This window comes from Lineus longissimus, chromosome 10 (genome assembly GCF_910592395.1).
Source record: "Lineus longissimus chromosome 10, tnLinLong1.2, whole genome shotgun sequence".
NCBI lineage: Eukaryota > Metazoa > Nemertea > Pilidiophora > Heteronemertea > Lineidae > Lineus > Lineus longissimus.
The window spans coordinates 14,932,729-14,958,195 of record NC_088317.1 but is presented as its reverse complement, the minus strand read 5'-3'; the positions used below and the strand labels follow the sequence as shown (position 1 = coordinate 14,958,195).

The following is a 25,467-nucleotide window of genomic DNA, read 5'->3' as shown; positions in this document are numbered from 1 at the left end:
TTTTTCATTCCCATTTCCTTAAGGATTACTAGTGATTAGAATCATCCGCTTTTAGCGACAATCTGTCAAAGACGCGTGAAATACGAGACCACGGCCTCTTCCCCTTGCAATCAGCCTTTCCACTGCCTTTGAATCCTTCCTTCCGCGCATCACGGACGCACCTCGAATTTCCCCGGGCCAATTCATTAGGGCCTACATCGCACTCACGTGCCATAAATACCGGCAACAAACAATCTGTCGTCTAGGTAACCAATCACGCACGGTGAATCACGATATATGATACTAGTATCTCACCTTCGGCGAAGATTGTTGGTTGTTTTTATCAGTGGCTAAGTGAGATTATCGCTGTTCATTTAACAGGGCTGATTTATTGCAAGAAAACAGGTTCTGACACGATATGTTACTAAATTTGTCAACAAACGTGTCAATTTGAATTGAGGGCCTTTGCATGCTTTGGTGAGCGGATAATTCCATCGAATTTGTCAGCAAAAGTGTCAGTTTGAATTGACAACTTATTGTTAAGCAAAACATTGTCAAGCATACGGTGTTCCTTTCTCGCCAATTGCTGTTTTGAAAAAAAAACACGCGAAAGACTACCACTGAATTTTCACAATCAATAAACCAATCAAACATCTGCTATTTCTAGTGACCCAAACAGATCGCCAGGTCTGCCAAGTTTGAACGAATGGCCTCTACACACGTACGAGGGGAGAGAATACTTAGAATTGAATACCAAACTCATGAACGAGCCGGACAAGTCAAAGGCTGTGGGGTATGGTCCACGAGCCCAGGAATGTGCATTTTGGCAGGAGTATCTACCTCAACTTGTAACTGCCACAGGTAAGAGTTTTCGACATTCTCAAATGCACAAAAGTGTTCGTCGCGGCGGGCGCGGCTCATGCTGTCTCGACAAAAAGCTCTAAGAGTGAATCTTGAACTGCCCCCCCCCCCCCCCACCCCATTATGATACTTACTACTATGGATCCTCTTCGAGTGAAATTTGCCAAATTAGAGAGCTGTGCGCGCTTGCCACCGGACTGTCTCTTGTAGAGTTCACAGAGCATGCTTGGACCAAGAATAGTTTTCGTCTCATTGGGAATGTTGCATCCATACGACTGCAAATTGCTCTTTTGTGACTGCGATTGTTGCATCTTGTGTGGTGGGAAGAATGCTTCATCACTCTGAGTAATGAAGGTTTTTGGGGTTTTGAAAAAACCATTATGGTTTTAGAGATTTGTAAAATCTGGGGTGCATATTGTGTGGGCTCTTCTAGTAGAACTTAAAACCTTTATTTCTGAGAGTGAAGGAGAAGCTTCTTGTTTGTGAGTCTATGTTGTCAACATGCGCTGCAACAATAGCTATGGCAGGATGTTAAACCCAACAATTCTGCCACTCAATCCTGTCAAGACCTTCCCCCAGATTAGCATTTTACGCCAAGATTTGCACTCTCTCCAGTGCGGACAGATGATTCAGTTGATCTATTGGCTCAAGTACAAATGCCTGTGGAAATCGAACGTCAAATTAGAACCGAAAGCCTGAAATGTTAATGTGGGGATAGTCCATGGCATTGAGATGTTAGTTCCTTAAGGGATGCTTGATTAAGCATGGGCATGATGGAAGGTAGCAGAGCGTTTTATTGGTGATACATAAACATAATTTAAAATGCTAATAGCTGAAAACGTCCATGCCGCAAGAACAGACAGATAAATTTCACACCAATATCTACTTTCCAGATGACACGTGTCCCCCGATTGATTTTTAGAACTATAAGGTTTGCATTTTCGTCAAAACCAGTTTAATTCGAACCGATTACACCATCAATATTTTCAGTTCGGCCCATATTGGATTTCCGCTGACTCAGTTTTCAACTTTCTAATTATTCATTATTGAGACAGATTAACAAGCCCCCGCTTGTGCTTGACCGTATATCGTTGATGTGGTTCCAGCTTGAGTCGAAAGTAGATAGAACACCAGCTGTATTGTGTATCGGTAGCCAAATCAATTTTGCGACAATATTTGTTTTTGGTATGTGTATTTTCCCCGTCCTGCGAATGATGATAAACTAACAGCACGCCACCAAGAAAGGTAATTATATTTGCATGTTGTGATTTGCGTTTCGATTTTTCTTTTCGGCAATTCGCCAATAAATCCCTAATAAATTTTGCTGGTTATATATAATTTTGATTGTATTTCCGTCAGACCTGTTGAAGGATGTAGTTGTCATATACATGTAATACGCATTTGTTACAAATTAATTTTCACAAAAATGGCATATTGCGAGCTTTTTGCACTCGCATCATTATTAGAATTATGTTCCAAACGCGTGGTTACGCACTGGGTACAACAGTCTTTGTTCAGATAATATGCGGTTTTTTTCTCATGAGTTGACAACTTGGTTAACGACGTTTCGATTGACACTTAGCTGTGATATGGCTTGCAAACTGGCATAAGTCATTTGCCTATGGCCCTAAGATCGCACAACGCTACTGGGCCTATAAGCGGGTACTAAGCAGTTACCTTTGTTCTTCTTTTCAGCTCGCATCTCGGACGTCGAAACGGAATGGAAGCTGCAGTTTAACCAATGGAGCACCAGATACATCGTAGAATGGAAGAACCAATACGACAAATTCTTAAAAACAAAGAATAAAATGAGCGACCCTTGCAACAGTACACAGTCGACAAGTGGAGACGGATAATTGCTGCAGTGTGAAACGACTGAAGCCACAGTCAAACGCAAGGAGGATAGCAGAAATGCGTCACTTGATGTTCTTATGGTCACGTCATGTATTTTTTTTGGGCAGCCGATGTTATTTACGTATTAAATGATGTTTTCAAATTGGCTATGGAAACACTCCTACCTCGTCCATTATTTGATTGCGTTTAAGGTCCTGTTCGCCGTTCCAATACTTCCAACAAGGAGAAACGCTGATACTTCGTACTATGTAAATGTAGGCCACGTAAGGTCTAACACAACAGACCATCAGTACACTGACAAATGCTTTCAAATCAAGCTGAGATGTCTGGAAAACATAAATTTCATTGAAAACATTGCGTATGATACAGTATAAGAGCAAATCGGTCGTATATCAAGTGCGACTTTTGATGTTTTTCACTGTGCGATAGAAATTGATACTCGGCTCCTCAGACATGCTAGAATTTAATTTTCTCTCCGAGTTAAAAGTCAGCTAAAGACTTCTTTGAAGCCAGGCACATGAAAAACTGCAGCAGAATCTTTCATCTTATCTTTCAAAGGAGAATTTCCATCTTTGAAGTGTGACATATTGTCAATAAGAACTTAATAAAAATAGCGACTTAGAAACGAAGTAGAATAAACGAAATCCTCTTTGATCGGATAGGAAGCCTTTGCTTTAATGATCTTTGCTATGGATCGTGATGCAGGGCTGAACGTTAGATGGCGGCACTGACAATGGAAAACTGACGAAGTATTTGGCATTTGACCTCTGTGCAATTTTACTGTATTTAAGAACGTAAAATGTAATCGCAGGCGGATGTTTATATGACCTGTCTTCAGAAAATAAAAGTAAATAATATGACCCTGTATTAAATATGTATGGATAGGAATGTTTTGGTCGAATAAAAAAATCTACCAACCGTGTCTTTACTTATCATTTCCAAAATATATGGTGGTACAGTAATTGGTATGATTTCGTATTTGTCATCACCATAAGACTAGATGACACAGACATGATGATGTTGTACATCCTTCGTGACTTCCAAAACCAAAAGACCATTTAATTTTTGCCAAATTTCAACCTGGGAGGAAACGTCAAAATGGGAAAGATAATGCAAAAGACTACCCCGTGTTGCAATATAAAAGTTAAAGTCGTGATGCAGGTTACATTTGTAATTACCATTATCAACATTTTAAAAGAAACCTTAATTTCCTGTACTCATCTAATTGCAGATAAACGGATCGTCACACCATCCACATGTGAGAAAAGTAGCAGCAAGGCACCTTCTGTCAGTGACACAGCGCGCCCAATGAAGGTTCTTATTCTTGCGTGTCTTATTTTGATATGGAGGTGAAGCCACTTAGCTCAGGGATCAGCATAACGTCAACACCTCACCCTGGACCAGCCAAATTGAAATCACTGAGCTCAGAGACCAGCGTAACGTCAACACCTCACTCTGGACCAGCCAGATTGAAGTCACTGAGCTCAGGGACCAGCGTAACGTCAACCCCTCACCCTGGACCAGCCAAATTGAAATCACTGAGCTCAGAGACCAGCGTAACGTCAACACCTCACTCTTGACCAGCCAAATTGAAGTCACTGAGCTCAGGAACACATCTCTCTGGATTAGCCAGATTGAAGTCACTGAGTATAGGGACCAGCATAACATCTACACCTCACTCTGGACCAGCCAGATTGAAGTCACTGAGTTCAGGGACCAGCATTTCATCGACACCTTACTCTGGACCATCTAGATGGCAGAATCCCTTTTCTATGGTTTTCTTTTATGAAGAAAACCGTTGTTGAATATATAATTCAAATCACTAATACATAACATATGCCAGTACATGTATGAATATGTAAGTTTTGTTAGATATATTAGTTGGTTTATCTTACATTAATTTTCCTTTTTGAGACCCGCTATGATCCGTAGTTGACACTAAATCTTATCATCTACATGTAGATAGAGTACGTAACTCCCTTCCTTCACATCGTCATGTATAGTCCAGGGACAAAATCAACTTAATGTCGTGCTTGTAAGATATTTCTGTGCAACACCGTAAAAAGTAAACCAAGCGTCCGGGTTGGGTTGCTTCTCAGTCAGACTTGCTTTCGTCAGTCATCAGCATCAGAGAAGGCTGTGGAGCTTTCACGGTATGGCCTTGGGGCGATCACCCTCCATCGACCGCGTTAAAACGAAGTCGTGGCGTCGTAGGTGAACACACTACTGCAGGCCGAGAGAATCAAGACGTTCCCGAGAAATGTCAAGCTGGTGTCTTCAAAAGATTAGGTGCAAATTGATTTTTTTCTATATCATGGGATTATGATTGATGAAAGTTCTTTGTACAGTCAGAGAAATGACTACACGGAACAGAGCATAGTAATAATGCGTACATTTAGCGTGGTACTCCTGAGACAAGACCACCATTGATTTTCCAAGCCATTTCCAGTTATTTCGAATGCCCGCCATCAAATACTGCGTTGGGTTGTGAAACTGATATTCGGATATGATATACGGGTTAGTCTTGGGAGTAACTGGTGCGACTTAAACTGGTAGTTGACCAATAGGTCTGGAACCTCCAACCTATGAATATTCAATGGTGATATTGTCTCTTCTTTAAGTGAATTTGTTACGACGGATAATGTTATATTTTTTTCTTAACTGTGGACAATGTACTTAATGTATATCAATGTTAACCCCAAATACTTAACGCTTGTAAATAATCATGAGTTATAATGTATAATGTTTATAATGTGTTAAATTTGTGTAAATTGTTGATACAATGTCAACGTAGTCGGATCATATTGCAGGCAACGGAAAGTATACAAGTGAGAAAAGTGTGTTTTTTTTGTTTATAGGACACCGGGCCGCGAATTTGTTTTTCCCAAACAGGATTGCCATCGTCTGGACTACTAAAAAGTTTACCAAGCAGAGAGAATAGTTTGAAAAAGGCGACGCCTGGGGTAGGATTCGATCCAGGGATCTACAGTAGCCGGGGCAGTGTGCATGAACATGTTCCATATCCATACCCGTGATGTTGTATCAGTTGTGAAAATGACTGTAAAAATGTGTGTATACCTATAAGTGTACCTGTACATGTATGTGAAATAATTTCAGAAAATGTACCGGTATGTGATATATAGTTCAGGTAAACGACATTTATAATTTTGTACATTTTTACTGAGTTATATTGTGAACAATGTTCTTGAATGTCAATGGGTTCACCATATAAATGTGCCGTCAAACAAATTGTATATTATCAATGAATATACGTGTTTATGTTGTAAAATGTGGCCATATCGACTAATTTGAGAAAGAAAAAAATTACACTGAGAAAATAATGCGCTAGCAGCCTTTTTTTCACGAATAAAAAATGCGATCTTCATTTTTGACATTGACTCCGGAGGTGTTGATGCGATTGAGTGCAAACAACGGTTGACCAATGAGCTTTTGAGGGATTACACAGTTTCTTAAAGGAACCGTACCTCAATACGATGTCAAGCCGTCACTAATTTATTAGCCGGAGCATCTCGTTGAGAGAATTATTGCAGTCGTTGTGAAATAAAAAAGGATTATCGCCATGATAAACAATTCCTTTTATTTCGAACTATCATAACGTTCTCCTTGTTAAATATCGTGCAATGGAAATAAACTTCATGTCAAATGTGTCAATAAATGTGTATTTGTATAAAATATATTATTTCAAAATTTCTAACTGCCTTGTTCGTGCATACGTCTGTACTTTCGTTCAGTTAGTTATTCACGGTGGCTAAAGGTATCGGTTTGCCTAAGAGAAATACGTGTTTACGTGGAGAGGAAATGACGACACAAAAGAAACATACAACATATTATTTCATTTTGAGGGGCGTAATGCCTGCATTTGTTATTTTTATCCGATTACCCCTCCAACACCGTAATGGGACGGCCTTGTTTCTATTGTGTTGCAATGGTTAACCAATGCCTTTACCCACCGTGTTATTTCAATTCGCAATAGTTGAAGGCAATAGGAAGCTCGTCGACTGGTGGTTTGCCGCGAACATGTACATCAGCGATATTACCAAATTGATAAAGCATTTGTCAGCAGGTTACAGCAAAGATGACTGCATCATCTGTCAAAATCGAACCACCTATTTCAAGGAGCAGCCTCACCAAACACAGTATCACATTTTGGGCCTATTTTGGGCTTCAACCAGCAACATGGTTTCCGGACAAACTCCAACACATTCATGTAAGAAAGGTCCATTGAATTCTTCTGCCTATGAATCAAACTGGTGCTGCAATGATATGCCTATGATACCTTATTATTGAAAAGTTCTATCTTTGCTTATCCATAGAGAGATCAAGTTGGATAATACATGTATAATATGGAAGGGAGGTATTGCTACAACATGGGGTGATATGAATAAAGACTAGCAAATGCTTTTTATCTAAAATTCCATGTACATTTACACTAGGCCTTTCTGTACAAATTCGAAGTAAAAGTACTTGCTGATTTTTATTCATATCACCCAAGGTCTTGTGTAAATTCTTAAAGGCTTTGCTGTACAAGAATGTATATGCATGGATAATTCGGTAGATGATGTCGTCACTGTGGCCAATGGTTCAGTTGTAGTAGGAGTCCGTTGGTCTATGTTATCTTTATGATAGCAAGTGCACACGCAGTAGAATCTCTCTATCAAGGACACCCTCAGGATTGTCCAGTGCTGTCTTTAGTAAAGAGGTGTCCTGATTAGAAGTCAAATTGAATGGAAACGACCAATTTGGGACCAAAACTCGTGTTCTTAATAGCGAGGGTATTCTTAATAGAGAGGTGTCCGCTATGGGGGTTCTACTGTGGCAAATGCGGGCATGATGTCACCTTATTGAGGATTGACATTTTCCTTTCCTTGCCGCTTGGAATTGACCACCCTTATAAAGAAAGAAGTGGGTCAACGAACTCTTCTTTCCGGGAAGATAACAAATGCACGCTTGTCCACAATGGTCTTGGAGCAGTATGGTGGTCAAAATGAAAACAAGAAGTTGCACATATTCGAGTCATAAGTCCACAATGTGATGCACCTACGGTCATATTGGAGCCATGCCCACAATATCTCCAGGAAGAAGTGTGTCGGGATAATGAAGATTAGGCGATGGAGACATGAAATCGGTAAGCAAAACTTACAGTGAACTTTGACATGTAAGATTGATATGTGTAGTGCGTTGTAGGTTGCGCGTGTTAATTGATATAATACATGTACGTACTACATGTACATGTATTTGACAATTTCATTTTGTGCTCTCATGCCTTAACTGGGATTTACATGGCCATTCAGCGGGTGCGATTTGAGACAAAACATTTTAAAGATTCGATCGAGTGATCGCCATACCTATTGGATCTTCACGTACTTGCGATTACCTCAAGATTATTAGAGCTGCAGGACTTGGGTGGTGGCGGCTAACGTTGGCAGACATCATTAATCTAGTTCTGGAGATGCGTAGAAGTCTGTACTGCATACTGATTGATTAATTTTCAAATCGTGGCGAGTGCCTTTCAGTATAACACAGACAACAACAATATGGGTATCTTCTATTCATCAAATGCTAATTGTGTTTATAACTTGTGTATATAATGTCTCTTATGATATTGGACTGCAGAAACCAAGTTCTGAATATCCCAGGGCAATTCATGTGCTCATATTTTTTCATTTTAGACGCAATTCCTATCCTCCATAATACTTTTCTGAACACCCTGTATCATCTCTCTTTGACGTCATCTTCCGTTTTCGGCAGTTTACGGGAATTTCCGGGAGACCAAGAATAACGCATTGGTTGTTGGGCGACACTAATATGACCGAATTACCCGCGGAGATTCGTCGCCGAAATACATCACTTTTAACCATAGTGCATTGTCGGTATGATATAGTTCCAACAAAATATGATGAAGTGGGAATTTTGATAGATGATTTCGGCGACCACCACGCAATCTATCAAAAACGTAATTTGGATATGCGGCAAATCAACTTCACAGGAGAAGTAGTTCATCACGTGCTCCTGTAATGAGAAATGAACACATCTTTTCTGAGAAATGGCAAAATTTATTTTTGACTTCCAACACAAGTAATGTTGACACGTACAAATTGTTTACAATGGTTCATACCCCACGAATGCTGTACAATTTTTGTGAAATCATAACGTCATCATAGTTCAATGGTTGTTCTGCTTATCTTGGCTTCATCACTTCTAAATATGTACAGGCCTCACAATTTGCACTCAGTATCCATTTTATATTAACTTCTGTTATTTTACTAAAATATTCTTAAGAAATCGCCAGCGAAGACTTCATAATCAGTTGCATCTAGTATATTTTGATATTTAAAAAAAATTGCACACATTGTTTCTAATCTTGAACGACTGTATAATCAATTAAGTTTTGTCACCAACTTTTTTTAAAGATTTGTATTTGCTTTTGTGTGATACAGAAAACTGTTGTAAAATGAATTGCAAATTTACTCGAGTTTGAATTTTCAATTACTACATGGACGAAGGTGCAAAACGATACAACTCGTTAATCAAAACTGATGAAATCTCATTTACTGCTTTGTCAATTTAGAGATATCCGAAAGAAGAATTTGGTGTTTTTTTATTTCGAGGATATATTCAGACTATGATGACGTCATTTCTGATAGATTTTGTTGTCATAAGGTTCTATAAACAAAAAGTTATATTGTTCTATATTTTTCTCGGATATGACGAAGCATTTTCTTACATTATAAAATAATACAATGCCGGGGAAAATGTGCCCTCATTAAAATACCAAAGGCGCCACCTGGTAGACAGGGGAGGAACTATCATTATGTAAATTGTACACGTTTGTGCACACGTTTGATAGTCCCTCTAGTAGGTGGCGCCCCTGGTGTTATGTTTGGCGCAATTTCTCTAAGTTATCGTTTAATGTCCTGTATCTTACAGTTATCGTCTTAAATTTCCTTAACAACATTCCCGCCCGTTACAGCACTCGTAGGTTTAATTGATCCAAACAATAATATGTATGTTTGGGAATAGAATATGATATTTACGGATTAATGAAAAAGTTAGAAATCTCAATTAACAAATGCGTAAATGTACACGTTGATGAAAATTGTTTAAATATTATTCTGTGGGATGAATCTATATGACTTATTAAATAAGAGATTTTAAGATAAATTTTAACCGTACAAAGTAATATTCACTTCAAATTGGTCATTCTTATGTGGTAAGTTATACAAAGTTTCATGTGACATCATCGATAAGCGTCATCAACAAACACTGACGTCATCAAAAAATGCGTACACATCACTAAATCTTCATTTCATGTTTTGCAATCTCTAAATTTGAAAAAAAATCAATCATGAACCACTAGGTTTCTTGCATATTCAAAATTTATGTTTAAATGGTATTCCACAAAAATAAAAACGAAAGAATGGGAAAATTTGAATTCGTTATGCGAATAAATTCGTAATGGAATCCTGGACCAACAAGATACATGATATCTTATGGTTCTGAGTTTAAATCTGAAAATATTGTACGATTGATGGCAAAGTACACATGTATTTAATCCATGTTTGATATGACTTATATTTCTACTGCCTGATAACAAGAATTCATAATGACTTTATGAATTCTTGCTAATGATTCTGTCTCTTTTGACTTAAAATATTTCGATAGTTTCAACGGAAAACGAGTTTTATCCATTTTTTGCTATTTTTAGTTGCTATATTGAGAAAAAATAGTTCGGAAACAAAACAATGGTGGAATTTAACTATATCAGGCACTAGAGGGTTTAACGTATATATTACTGTATATCATTCTTGACCCGCGCGGCGATATTCTAGATCGTATCCGGAAATGACGCACCGCCGCTCTCCTCTTAGAATGAGACAAGACCACCATTGAATATTCATAGGTTGGAGATAAGACGCGAGTATGTTTTTAACTGTCAAGTGCATATTTGGAGAGGTATTGAAAAGTTATTTGGTGTGGCAAGTCTACAGATATCAGGAAATTATTTGATGAAAAAATTAATTTTGAATTTTGCTAATCTGGCAATAGGGGGCGTGTTTTGTGATTTTTCTGCCAGTTGACTAAAAATAACGGAAACATCAACGACTGTCCAATTTGTCGATTATCAAAAAAATTCCGTGGTCAACTACCAGATTACTTTTCACCATTTACTTGCCCGACTGTTCGGAATGTCATATCAACATTTCAGATTCACAACCCCACGCAATATGTAATGCGACGCAGTCAAACATTAACTGCTAAAATGTTTATAAAATCAATGGTGGACTTGTCTCGAATTCTGCATACGGCGCTTGCCTTATAGCTTCATCACATTAAATCTTCACGGGACATAACCCAGTATCCAAAATGCATAACCTTTATATTCTCTCTCAACTAACAACATGGACCAACATAATTGTAAAATCAGAGTATATTTAACAAATGGATTCCTAATATCACATTATTTCATATATAAGAAATAAACCTATACAATTTAGACTAATATGATGATATATGTTACATACAAAACTCTTTTCACCCTAGCTTGAAAAATGATTTTACTTTCTACACAAAGGTTTGTTTACTATTGCACCTACACATCATACACGGATTGGTTTTTCCCAAGTTATGATGAACGAGAGAGTTATTTCACAATAAACAAATAACAATAACTTTGATGCATATTTGAAAACATTCAAAACACAAAATGACACATCTATTTTTCGAAAAATTCGGTTTTGAAGAACAATGCATTATGACCTGATGAGGAGTACACTCTAAAAAAACTTGAAAAGGTTGTGACTTCCCTTGGCATCCTGTTAAGTCGTGCAGATTCATCCCGGAGTTACATCAACCAGCAACACGCAACCACTCACACTAGCACGCAAAAACAAAGCTTTGCGCTACCCGATCTATCAAACTAAACAGGAGGAAGAGAGCATTTCCGCGGCAAAGATGAAGCAAACTGATTCAAAATGTATGTCTGGTTTGGATCATCTGCCTCAATGGCAGAACTTCACATCATTCACTCAATTTCAAACATCACCACTCATTTCGTACAATCGCAGGCCGTTAATCCTTGGGTTTTTTTAATCTTTGATAGGTTTGGCTCTAAGATACCTCATATTCGTGAGGACAGGGACGAGTGTCCGGTCCACCCCTCCACCAGGCTGTAGGTTGTTGCAGATACTGCCCCTACGCTCTTCGGAACCAGCTGCTGAGAACTCAAAGACGACAAATAAAGAGAACCAGTTCAAAATATTTATCTAATCAGATGTTTAAAACAATAGCAATAATTAGCCAGTTGTTAGAACGGCTGTTAGAGAAGGGCAACCTGGAAAGGCGTTATTCAAATATTTCGTATTGTTATTGTGGCCAATAGTGGCTTATATCCGCGTTAGAGCAAGGAAGTTATATAGACAACTTGCTTGTTTGAAGGAACTCGAGAAATGCAGCAGACATGGCCATTTATTCTGACTGAAACAATCACATACGGTATACGGCTTGATTCGACTAAATACGGCTGAATTCCGTGCCGAATTGCCGCTCGAGTTGCTTAATTTTGCCACAGGGGCAAACTTGGGCGAATAACTGGAGCGCTCTAAGGGAATCAGGTATTTAAAATGCTTCTCTTTCGAATTTGTCCACAAAAAAATAACGCTAAACACGCATTAGCTCAATTTACTTGCAGGAGGTTCTTTCAGATAATAGAGTGAGTAATTTTGTATGAGAAATTTAGCGTACATGTATACACATTCATGAAGTCTTCCTGCACGACTTACTCCAAATAATGGTATAATGAATAGCCATGTTATGTGTCTGTCGAAGTCGTTATTGCAAAAAGAAAGATTTGCTGAAATACACATTATGAACCTTTCCATTGCGTTTCGGAAATTTTGACTCTCATGAAAACCGAATTCAAAAGTTATGATATCACCGAACGAGTTCTGTTATCGCCGATTTCAATGCTATGGACACGCACAACGATTTGATCAAACGGCGATAATAGGACGTGAGACGTTAAATGTTATGGCGAGTGGTGTATTAAGCTTAAATTCTGTTGATTTCCTCCACCGTGTTCGCTGAGATTTATTCTCAATGCGTCTTTCAAATCTTTCTGCGGGGAAAATGTCACTATACCAACACTATCCGCACGCGTGTTGGAAGCATTTTCATAAACTTACATAGCTTTCTTGACCCTTTTGTGCAGAGCACCAAACCAGAAAAAGATCATCATTAAGACGCGGGCGCCAAAGGAATTTCCGAGGAGAAGAGATGGTGCAACTTTGTGTCAGATTTTTTTCGGTTTCTTACCACAAAGTAACATTAGGTTACTGTTGTCATCTGACCAACAATAAAATGAGATGATGAGGCAATTTGTTTTGAAAATACACGATCACATATTGAATATTAACAATGATAATATTTACATATATTAAAATGATTACAGTGAGGTTTGAGGAAAAAATTCCCGCCTGAGGAAAACATATGTACACACTTAAGTGTGTATGGAATATGCAAATTTGTGAAGTTCCTACAAATTCATGCAGATATGATAAATTATATTTTACATATAAAGACGTGCAATTTATATATACTCATGTGCACTTTATATTCGATTACAAACAGGTTAAATTCTTTGCATGTATAACTAGTGTAATGTAATGCAGTACCGTATACAGTTAGTCTATCTAAAGTCTTAGTCCACCTAAATGTACACAATTTGTTGCATACCTTTTTACCAAAATCATCATGAAATAATGTACAATGTACAGTATGCTATATTTGATTAAAAATGGAAAAGAAGCTCCTAAAACCCACATGCCCTTTCATACTTCGAAAAAATGTTCAGATGCTCAGCCAAATCTAAACTAGTTTTATTCATTTCCGCCAGGTGGCTAAATGTAGATCATTGGCTAGATGGTTGTAGAGAAAATATTGATAGCACATGTCCTTGCACATCGAATTTCAAACTGACACATCCTAACAAGGGATTTATTTTCAAACACAAGCTCGTATACAAGTGGAACTTCTATCAAATGTACAGGGCTTAGTGTGGTCTAAATACCTCCCACTCTCCTCTAGGCCACGCCAAAAATTATGCACTGCACAATGCACTGGACATTTCACTGAACTTGAATCAGGCTTATATTTGTAAACAAAAACCTGGTATGAATGTGTCCATTTTTAAAATTCGGTATAACTTAACAATTTACAATACTAGCAGAATGCAGAGGTATTTTCTTCTCTAAATAATGAAATATGTTACTTGCAGAAATTGAAATCCCATATGGTACAATTTGCATATTTGAAGTGATCCGATGTAATGATATTCTAATGTAATAATGCACACGCTATAATATTTTGATGAAATATAAACAAAACATAATGATTTACAGTTGGTAAGCTAAAACAAGTGAAACGAAAATCTAGCAGGACGTCTAGAACTGAGATAGCTAAGTTCATGTTTGACACTGTGCACAGCACATGTTATAATATTCAATTTCTTTAATACGCTTCTTCTCGCTGAAGACACCCGGTACCGAATTTTCCCAATGGTCCACAATCCGTCTCAAGAGGAGCAGAGAGTTTAGCCACACGGATACCTCGCACGTAACCTGCACTGACACAGATAACGGCTTCTGAGCTCTTTGAAGACATTTTAGGCTTTTTTAACAAACACAAAACTGAACACGACACAGAAATGAAATCCTATCAACTAGGTTTTTGGGTTTGCGGAAAAGCTTGACGTGTTCTTCCTTTCCCTGAAAAACCTCTACCGGGCACATTATTGTGTTGAAAAGCTCTAAAAGGTGTTTCAAACAGCTCAAAATCGTTTAATTTAAGAGTGCATGGCACCAATCATTACACGCCCTATCGTTGCTTTTCTGTTAGCGTTTGCGGCGTAGAGGTATGCGCATCATCTAAAATTGTGCGCGAGTTTGGCGTCCTACAACTTCGTCAAATGCTTTCCTCGAAGACTGCAGCATGTGTTTATACTAATTTCATGCTTTTGTATCTCTAGAGAGCCACTGCAGCAGGTTTGTAAGGTGTGCTCAATCGTCGTATGAAACGTCCTTATCTGAAACAAATAGCTTGGCATTCCAATATGTACCATTTACGATGGTTGTTACTCATAACCGACATAATATTCGGGGCGCTTAGGAAATCGCGCCCTCTTTTACCTCAAGTACAAAATTCTACATGCCAATGATAATGATTCAAAGCTAACATCCTATCCTCTTCAATTCTTCTGGGCTTTCCCTTGTACCGTGTTTCGGGCTGTCCTTTGTGCGCTTGAAGGCAGCTACTGCCTGGACGTCGGCCCTCCCGTGGCTGCCATAGTTGGTAACGGTCACCTGGCAACGGTTGTGATTGTAATTAATGGTCCCTGTCGTTTATTGGTGCAAACTCAGCATGAGAACGAGGCAGCTAAGTATGAGCATGATGATTGGTTGTTCCTTAGCAATGGTGGGCGCGTTGTTAATTTCACACATTGTCGCGTTGTATGGGGCATTAAGCTTCTTATCTGTAATAAAAGAAAGCAGAACAACTTACAAAATGCACATATTATCAAACTACATAGTATTGAACTAAATCTGTGAGCCTTGCACAGAATTAGGACAGAGCGTGTTTATTTTTCTCAATCAGCATGTTGTCTGTGCGTTCGCAAGCTGAAGCTTCTCCAGCGTTCGGTCGGCACTTAGAGGACTTATTCTCCAAGGAGTATTCCTCTTCCAAGGCGGGATCGACGTTTTTACTTGCCAACGGTTAGGCGCCAACTGCTTTTTGCGTAGTGACTCTGTTATCGGCCAGTAGATTTAGATGCCACGCAAGCGATTCGTGTTTCTCACTTGGCGGGGTCGTTTGCTCCGACATATAAACCAGACGCGTGGAACGCCAGTCTCATTGGAAGGACTGTGAAGAGCCTGGAATTACAGTTTCTTGAAAATCACGCCCATTCATCCAGAAATTATATCCATTCCTTGGTTCTCATTCGCGGGCTCTATAGCGTGGTAGCGAGCGGTGTAAACCAACGACCCAGCTTTACTTGCTGTGTCGTCAAGAAAACCGGGATGCCTCGACAACTTATCAAGCATTTTATAGCAGTGGGAGTCGGAAGAGGGCGCAACCTCACTATCATATTTCTGTCCACGCCACCTAGCGTACCCGTAACCAGGGCATACGCACTTGGTTAAAATGTATAATGTTTGGTGGCGTGACTAAAATAGAATAGTAAGGTTGCGCCACCTTCAGACTCCCACACCCAATCGGCAACCTAATTTGTGTTTGAAATGATCCGCGGGAAAACTGCTTGGTTATACGTAAGTTGCAGGCGTGTTGCTGGCGGAATGGTATCTAACATCGTAATTGATTGGCTGAAACGCACCACGTGACACGCAAGGCGGTTTCCCCGTGGTTTTTTTCCTGCTTCGCTAAATACTCAATATGAACAAAATATCTAAAATGTTGCCGTCAGGGTGTATTATAATATTTCAAATTTATCTATTGCAAAAACGCTTGTGATCAGATTCGTAAAATATATATGTGATTATACAATATGTAGGCTGTGGATAAGAATGTATTGAGACCTGGTGCATGTGAAGACGGGCAGTTAACAACACAGATTACGTTGTTAGGTATTTATTTATCTTAAATACAGTACATTTGACGATTAGTTTTCGAATAACAGTACATCCTATCGTTGCTGGGTTTAAAAAAAGCGCGGCTTCGGGATCTACATGTGCGGGTCTGTTTCGTTACATAAATATAATACTATGAATGAAGTAATACGTAAGTACTGAAGAGGTTAAACATCCAGCGTAAGACCAACTATTATACTTGTTTCACAATGCTTAAACAATCGGAGCATTGTCTATAAATAAACCTGGAATTTTATCCTTGGAAACTAAGTTTATAGGACTACGGCGATGTGTACAACATCAATGGAAGCCTCCAATGTTCTATATGATGATTTAAGACTTTCTGGCTATGTCACCCAGATCCCAATATCTATAATTTAAGTCTGCAATGGGATTTTTGATTACTCCTCTGCACTTAGTTACAATAGGAGTGACACGGAAGTATTCTTTAGGTTAATAAGTTCCCAATAGGTGGTCAGTGAGTAGCCACTCTTTCCTTGTCACAAAGACCACTCTCTGAGAGCAAGTGAAAGGTCGTCCTATGGTGTATTCGGAAACGCCTCGTCTCGGCTGCACTGCACATAAGACGCTGCATTCATCTTGTATTGTTCATACTGTAACTTCCAATCCGACATTTGTGACGAGTGATCATGCATTTGGCGTTTCCATTCTATCTCGGTATTAGTAATGTCAGCTGAAAAAGGCAATAGAATTTTATTAGTATTCGCTATAAAATTACTGCTATAGTTCACTAAAAAGATTGCATGTGGCGGTCAGTCACGCTTAAAAGCTGCTGATTCAATTCATGAAACACACAGTGTTATAAAATGATCACGAGACATTAGACAACCTTACTGGTGTCATGATACTACAAGGGCGACGGTGGTCCAGTGGCTGGGGTCTCTAACTAACCATCATGGATCCCATGTTTGATTTCCATTGTTGCCCCCCCCCCCCCTCTCCCCCCAACGTTCAACCAACATCACATAAAACGTGACAAGCAGTTTATATCATAATGAACCATCAACATGCATATTTTCACATTTAACAATGGCTAACTCAACGGTCAAAACAGTAGGGTTGCAAATTGTCTGAGCCGGACGTTTTTGAATGTGTTTCCGATTGATTCTTTTCTATTGAGTGTCTGGTAACGGTGAAAGACACATTGACACGTTTTCCTCCGGTTCCCTTATCTAAACGTCTTGGTCCTCTCTAGTTGTCTAGTGTGTGCGGGAACACTAGAATATGGGGGGAGGGGGCAACTTAAAAATAACCATGGTGGGTAAAGGTATTGGTTTACCTTTGCAACACAATAGAAACAAGGGCCCCTCATTACAGTGTTGGAGGGATACAATCGCACAATAAAAGATAACAAATGCGGGTCTTTCGCCCCTCAAAATGAACTACTCTTTTGTATGTTTCTTTTGTGTCGTCATTTCCTCTCCAGGTAAACAAGTACTTTTCTTAGGCAAGCCGATACCTTTAGCCACTGTGATAACACGCAAACACTAACAAAAGTAAACATTAAAGCGATAAAAAAGCAGCTAAAACTAAGCATGAATGTCACAACAACATAAACCACCCTTAGCTATCATAACTCGTCGATGTGAAATTTCACTCTAAATTTTCAAATAAATAACGATGTAGTCTTATGGGCCAGATATTGAACCATGTCATCATGTGTATGAACGAGTTCAAGGTAAATTTTGGAAGTTTGTCCGGGACATCCGAGTGCATGTTCAATAGCCTTGATCATCATCAAGTTTTTGTTTCATCAAATCAATGTCTTTTTGTCAGAATACTCAATTGCAAAAGTGGCGCTATGTTCACCACTACTATGATAGCGGATTGTTAAATGGCCAGGACCTCGACGCTCACCCTGATCTGGACAAACTATTTTGTAGAAGTGGGTAGATTGAGCTTCTCCAATGCCATATTTCAGCACGTTTGCGCCGTGACTGTACCGTCAAAATGACGCCATTTCGTTCTCTGATGGAGAGGATATGACTTCTGTTGTTTTTAACCACTTCACGCGCCAAAATCTGGGAGACAAATCTAAATCTGGGAGACAATCCTCGGACTTTGCCTAATACAATAATACGAAGCCCGAATTGTTTTCTCGACTGGAAAACCTAAAACGCCTCGATATGGGACGTATGGATATGTCTCCATTAGAAATGAGCCATCTAGATTCTGTATTCAAGGATCAGAGGCATTCATTGAAAAAACTATATCTGGAGATTACCCATCTTACCAAGAATAGCCGGCGACTGCTTCGTTTGATAAAATGTGCTCTTAGACAGAACGTAAACCGAGGTGTTTGAGGTAATGTAGAGATTGGCCTTGAGAGGAGCTGCTAACAGACGTCATAACAGACAACACCAAATAAAAGCTTAAGGCAACAAAACCAAATGACAAAAAGTGATCTTGAATAAAGCAGACAGACGTGTTTACAATAAACTACACACGTGCAGAATATGTAAATAGAGATTACCTATTTCATTAGCTTCCTGGTTATTGTTATCATCTATCTACATGTAGCATGAAAATCTTGTGCGAAACAGAATCTTTCAATATAAATTCATTGAAAGACTCCTATCGAAATAAGGAAGGAGACCAAACCAATAGACTTGTTATTGGTTAACATATTTTATTAAAACTACCGAAAGAAGAGAATATCTTATTACTAATTACTAATTACTAATTACAGTAAACCGCTACATTTCGCGTCGTGTTATTTTTATTTCGGTTTTTCCAATCGAAAAATATATTTTCGCGATTTTCAAAATCGAGATCATTCGCGAAAACAGCGAAAAGATAACGCCTGCGACAAATAAGCAGTTTACTGTAACGGAATAGGACACTATTCTAGTATACAGGGTGGCCCAGAAAACTGTTCGCTTGCACAATAGAATTCTATTGTGTATCCATTGTGAGGAAAAAGTTTTCTGGGCCACCCTGTAGAGCATTATCAGGAGCAAGGGAGGGAGTGTTCTTCATATTGTCCCGAGAGACCCGAAGTACCGGTATGCAATCCGCACGAGTACACCGTGTTCAGTTGGAATTTTAGACACGAGGAAATTAATGGGCTATCGCACCTCTCTACATCACTCGGGATAAACCAGTCTCCGGTTGATACATGTACATGTACTTTATTAGCAAGATTTAGATAGCATAAAATTATGAATATGAATATATAAGGTTAGTGGCGTTGACGTCATCGTATTTTGCCAATAGGTTGCGTTCACACAATGTCACCATAACGTATTTGAGCTTCTTGAAGAGGACATGACTTCTCTTTTTCCTCGTTTAGCCCGAGATTATATGGCAATACGACAATTTGAGTGTATTACGCTTGACAAATTATGATAATTTTCACACTACCGCCGTAAAACCGTAACCGAACATGCCTGACCGTACGTGTTTTTGAAACCTCATCCTTATTCGGACAAACACTTACCAGTTTCTCTGACGAGCTGAGGTAGATATTCCATCCAGAATGCACATTCGTGTGCTCGAGGACCATTCCCCACTGCCTTGGACTTGTCTGGCTGGTTGTGATACCGGGGATGTAACTCAAGGTATTCCTTTGACTCTGTCGTATGTAAAGGCCACTCGTTCAGGCTTGGGAGGCCAGGCGATCGATTGGGGTCCCTGCAATTGAAAAGGCTTACAGTTTGAAACAGAAATAACAGTTTTAAGCCCCGGCGCAGCCGTGAATGAGATGGAATCTGAATTCGGTCTCCAAGCATTCTCTCCCTTATCATCAAAATAAAGCAATCTTAATGTCTATTTTCAATGTAGAGTAGAGGAGTTTCCTCTATATCGACAGGCGCATCATACGCAGACAGTATACTCGGGCTGTACGGTCAGAAAGAACAGTTCAATGGTCACATACTTTGTTTTTTAGGGTGAACAAGTGCACTCTTAAAATTCATTATTAAAAACAACTAGTTTGGTAGTTGCTATTGCACCAACTGTGAAATTTATCAGTTGTTCCAACTAAAAGTAGTAAAAACTACCATTAAAATGGTTAAGAATTACTATTTTGAAAGTTAGAACAAATAATTTCACAGTCGGTGCAATATCAACAACCAGAGTAAACAATTGATATTACATAGTTATTTTAATATCTAATTTTAAGAGTGTGTACTTTTTAATAATGCAGCCGATGTACATCATTGATGTATAGCGCGAATTGTGCCAATGTTCTGTCAGGACCACGGTACAGTATCGGCAAATTTGTGTAATTTGATTATGACATGCTCCACTTGACTCCTGCCTATGGTTTACATTTAACGATTGTTACTAAATTAACCAAATTAAACAACTTCGTAACAAAATTATTTTTCAGCAAGAAAATATAACGTTGTCCTAACCTTTAGGCTATAGTTCAGCATGCCGTGCACAAAAACCGAAAGCTACATGGGTGTTCTCGAAAAATGGATTTTTATTAATGGATTTTATTAATGAGTTCGAGAAATTTAATCCACCTTACATTCTTCGCACAAAGTTTAATTTCGATCATTTAGATTTCTGCGCTAAACAACACGTTTCAACACAAATGTTAAGGGTGGAATGCTTGAATCAAAATTTGAAATTCAAAATTTAATTTGAGATATTCCAAGAAGCAAAGTACTTAAAGGGACAACTTGGGCGTGGTAGTTACCTGGCCAGGAGGATAATGACTCTGCTTGCCACCATGCGCCGCCACCTGTAATATCACACAGATGCTGTGTTCTGAAATCGATTTTGGACAGTGTTGCGTGGCAGTTTTGGACGTGTCATGTGAATTTCAAACAGGCCTATGGTTACACCCCGTTTTCGTGCATTGTTTATTGCAATTCAACGTATTTTCGATTATCCTGTATGGAGAAGTCACGGTCCGGCTGGAAGCCATTTTTGTATGAAAAACCAACATATCTCATGCCCAGGTTGTCCCTTTAAGAACTCAATATTAATTTGAACAGTACTTTTGTCCATTGATATAGGGCTTGTTATGAAATGCTTGTTGCTAGTATCCAGTCGGCTACTTGTTCACAACGTACGCGATCACACGTTGCCTTTAATAGCATCATTTCGACAAGTTGCATTCCCGTTAAAAAAGAACAAAACACAACGCGCCAAGGCATTCCGTTACCAAGCAACGAATTCGCCAAATTTGAAAGTACGTCACCATAACAAATTGCAGCCGATCGTGTTTAATAGTAAAGTGCTTGATTAGACTGTTCGACGCGTTTCTACCTTTGTCCTCGCCTGATTAATAGCTTAGAATCGAGAGAAACACGAGAATTGAAATTACCAGCTGAAATTTCATCGCACGTACTAAACTGGTGAACTGTGTAATTACAGTGTGTTGAGTTGCTTGGCTACGCTTGATGCACGGAGCATGCGTTCGAGAATGAGCTTTTTTGAAGTGTGGTACATGTAAGCTTTCTGAAGTAAGGTATACACGTGTTGGAACATAAGCTATCTGAGTACAGTATGATTTTAATCACGTTACAAGTTTTTGATACTGAGCTATTTGAAGTACGGTACATGTGCTAGACAATGCTGGAGTATAATCTTTTTGAAGTACGATCGTCATTTGGCATTGCGTTAAACCCCCTCTGGTGGACTGAGAATTACAACTAGAACTTAAAAAAACTGATAATATTTGAGAACTTGTGTTTCAGAATGATCTTGTTGAAAAATACGATACATATAATTGAGAATGATCTGTTTCTGTAAACATAAGGCTCATGTATTTCAAAATTAGCTATCACTACCATTCTATCATTAACTATCACCATGATTCTTCTTTACTTCAACTGTTTTGAGTTCCTTAACCAATGAGATATAAAATGAAAGTGATCTTACCCCGTCTTGGCAAAGTTGACCCAATACTGCATCATCTTCCGACTCAGTTGTTTCTCTGAGTTCTTATAACGGAATCCCGGCCGCAGTGGTTCGCCGAATACGTAGTTTATCTCGTCAGCGTGCATTACTCCTAGATACTTCGGCCACAGGTTCATGGAAGAGCGATGTGTAAAATAGTAATAATACACATTTTGTCCAAACTTTGCGTAGGTCTGCGCAAACTTATTGACACCACAAACAAAATGAAAATCACCTATTGCATCATCTAAATTCTCCTTATTTGCTTCCCTACTTTGAATGTTCAACCAATTAGTGTACTGGAAACTGATGGCATTTATTCCAAACGAGTTCATTTTTTTGGGATAATAAGGGTAGTATTCAAACAAATCTGCTATACTTCTCGTAAAATTTTCATATGATATACTGGGTTCTTCGTCTATTGTGTACAGTTCGTATAATTGGTAAATTAAAAAGTAATTCCCCTCGTCTTGGTTGCTACCAAGCAAAATTTGTGTTTTCTTAAAATTACCCTTCTCTAAAGACTCATCGGGAGTTTCTACAAAAAAGACCCCGTCAATCACCGGAACAAATGGAAACTGCATAATTCCTTTAGTAATCCATTCGTTATTTGGGAAATGCTCTGGTGGCGCTCTCCGCAGACAATACGTCATTTCGTCGAGGTCGGCCGTGGGGCAATTAAACAATTTCGCCGCACTCCTCCCCCTGGCCCGTGCCTCGTCTCGGCTATACGTAGCCCATTTTGTATTGGCCGTCCCGCTCTGCAAGATCGCTCTGGCGAATTTGCCCCTACTCAGCGGGGAGAGAAGGTGCATACTGACACTGACTGACCCAGCACTTTCACCAAATAGCGTCACATTATCGGGATCACCACCAAAGAACTCGATGTTGTTTTGCACCCACTCCAGGGCCATCAACTGATCGAATAAACCGGCGTTCCCCGGGACCTCCGTTGTCCCCAGGGCCAGGAAGCCTAACATCCCGACACGATATTGCATGGAAACAACAATAACTTCATTTTCTGCTGCCAGAACAGTTGGGTTATAAACCTCCAATGTACTTGTCCCGGAGTAGAAACCACCACCGTAAATCCATACCATGACAGCAGCATTATGTAACCCCTGGTTCGTTCTCGGCACCCACACATTCAAATATAAACAATCCTCAGAAACGTTTGTGTTTGGATTCCACATTTGTGACCCTGAGAAATTACCAAAGGCGGTATCGTAGCCCTGTATGCATGTATTTGGCATGCGCGTTGCGTTGAGAGTGGACTTCCAAGCGTCATTGGGAAGCGGGTGTTTGAACCGCAAACCCTTCAGTGGAGGTTTCGCGAAGGGAATCCCGAGATATGTGTCGACGTGTTTCCCAAGGACGTTTTGTGTGAATCCCCGTACATTGCCCTTATCCGTCATAATGATCGGGTCTTTTGACCATATGGTTTGTAAAATGCATAGTAGGATGATCCCCAGTGTCTCTATCTTTACTAAACACTCCTCTAGCCCCACCATGATTCATCAGACCTGCAAAATATAAAAGAAAAGCAACGTCAATGATATACATGTACATGTATGTCTTGTACATGTATGTCTTGTTATTCTGCAAACTATCTTTAAAGAATAATGTCTACATATAGTTAGGAGGTTTTACTATACTGCAAATCATCTGAAAACACCTGGAAACATGCTTTGCTATCTGCAGGCCATCTAAAACACCGGTAAGTGTACGAGTTCTGTTAGTACTGCAATTCTACCAGTTGGCCCTATTTTAACATCATCATACTACATAGTATAGCTTTGCCACATATACATGTATAATGATAAACCACCGGTGAGAAAAATAATAGTCCATTGGTACTCACAAAGTCGCCAGTAGCGTAAGGAAACTAATTATTTTTTACAGAGATATTTTTTCTTTAGAAGCTCAGAGACAAAATTTGAACAATATCGATAGCATCCCCATCATAAGACCACAAATCTTTTCTGTGTACTGTAACTCCTGCGGCTCAAAGGGACACAAAAGATACAAGTAAAAAAGAGACAACTCTTTTGTTATTCTCGATAATATCGATGGGTATATGTTTTTTTTAAAGAAATATATGAAAATGTTAATTGATACATGTAGCTCTATGAAGTGCATAGCCTTTGACGGGACAAAATATCGACTTAATCTCTTATGAAATGATAGGCAAACGATTTCAAAGTAATCTCTGTTCTTGAAATGTCAGTCGTCTTTCCGTGACCTATGACATCAATACATCATTTCTATATGTTATTCAGTTACTAATTGCCTATTTAGCCCAAAGGAACCAACTTTTTTCAGTTAATGATATGGCTAGAGCAAATCCTTGCTTGTCATGCCTGGAGTGCTTTTGTCTATACGTTTCAAAAAAACTCATCATCTAAAAAGGCAACAAAAAATAAAAAGGAAATTACCCCTTGGAGAAAAAACAGAAACTCCAAAATGTTTCTCAATCACTATAGTCATAAAAAGGCAAGCTTTGTGACATTTTAAGGGCAGGTCATTATATTTGTGTCCCCTTTCATTAATTCTTTTGGCAGTTTTGGTATCGGGTTTCAGAACGAAAACATGATAATTCGGGCTCCGCCCGAAGAATAATCAATGTGCATGGATGATGATGACAAAATGCTTCGGGGTGATGCAAATGAAATATAGTTTCTTTAGTCTGAAGCTTGGTAGAGATAGCCATCAGCGCTAGCCGAAATGTATTGGTAGATATATAAATGAACCACAGCTTAATGGAAAAGGTGTATAATAAGAAAAACAGATAATGTATCGAAAAGTTAAGTATTGATCATGATACCCATGGTACCATCAGTAAAGTTTCATCAAGGGTTGTCGATTCGTAGCAGTAGGGCGCGCAAGTTTCATGAAGAGCTTGCTACTCAGAGCAGTTTGGCGCAGCCAGGTTTGAGCCATCAGTAAAACTTTATTACGGATTTTCAAATCACAACAGTTATGGTATTTTAATACCTTAAAAGGTTTGGGCCATCAAGTAAATTCCACGAAGGGTTTTTCACTCAAAGTAGCTATAGAGAAGCATGGCCAAAGTGGGATCAATATAGTTTCATCAAGCATTTTGTTCTACTCAAAGCAGTCATGGTATAGGTCAGGCGCAACGCATTGGGATATTAGAACTGTTCCGCTTTAGGGTTTCCAACTCAAAGCAGTTATGGTGACAAAATGGGGGCAGGGAGAACGGGCAACTCGACTC

At 39.1% G+C, this 25,467-nt stretch overlaps 2 protein-coding genes across 10 annotated transcripts in view; one reads left to right on the top strand and one right to left on the bottom strand.

Annotated features, from left to right (window-relative positions):
* The window catches only part of LOC135494941 (acetylcholinesterase-like), a 46,649-nt gene extending 40,286 nt beyond the window's left edge, over positions 1-6,363 (top strand). For 5 of the 6 annotated variants that reach the window (XM_064783294.1, XM_064783298.1, XM_064783297.1 and 2 more), the window contains exons 3-4: positions 647-840; positions 2,536-3,638. In XM_064783294.1, the coding sequence (XP_064639364.1) occupies positions 647-840; positions 2,536-2,696 (355 nt within the window). In that variant the 3' untranslated portion in view covers positions 2,697-3,638. Of the gene's footprint in view, positions 1-646; positions 841-2,535; positions 3,639-3,925 lie in introns of those variants that run through there. The other variant, XM_064783300.1, reaches the window with a different exon arrangement.
* Positions 6,364-14,747: 8,384 nt separating this feature from the next.
* LOC135494520 (acetylcholinesterase-like) overlaps positions 14,748-25,467 on the bottom strand; it is a 76,437-nt gene continuing 65,717 nt past the window's right edge. For 2 of the 4 annotated variants that reach the window (XM_064782566.1, XM_064782567.1), the window contains exons 2-4: positions 22,215-23,755; positions 19,816-20,009; positions 16,773-17,049 (exon numbers count right to left, since the gene is read on the bottom strand). In XM_064782566.1, the coding sequence (XP_064638636.1) occupies positions 16,895-17,049; positions 19,816-20,009; positions 22,215-23,743 (1,878 nt within the window). In that variant the 5' untranslated portion in view covers positions 23,744-23,755 and the 3' untranslated portion in view covers positions 16,773-16,894. Of the gene's footprint in view, positions 15,242-16,772; positions 17,050-18,849; positions 18,906-19,815; positions 20,010-22,214; positions 23,756-25,467 lie in introns of those variants that run through there. The other 2 variants (XM_064782568.1, XM_064782569.1) reach the window with 2 other exon arrangements.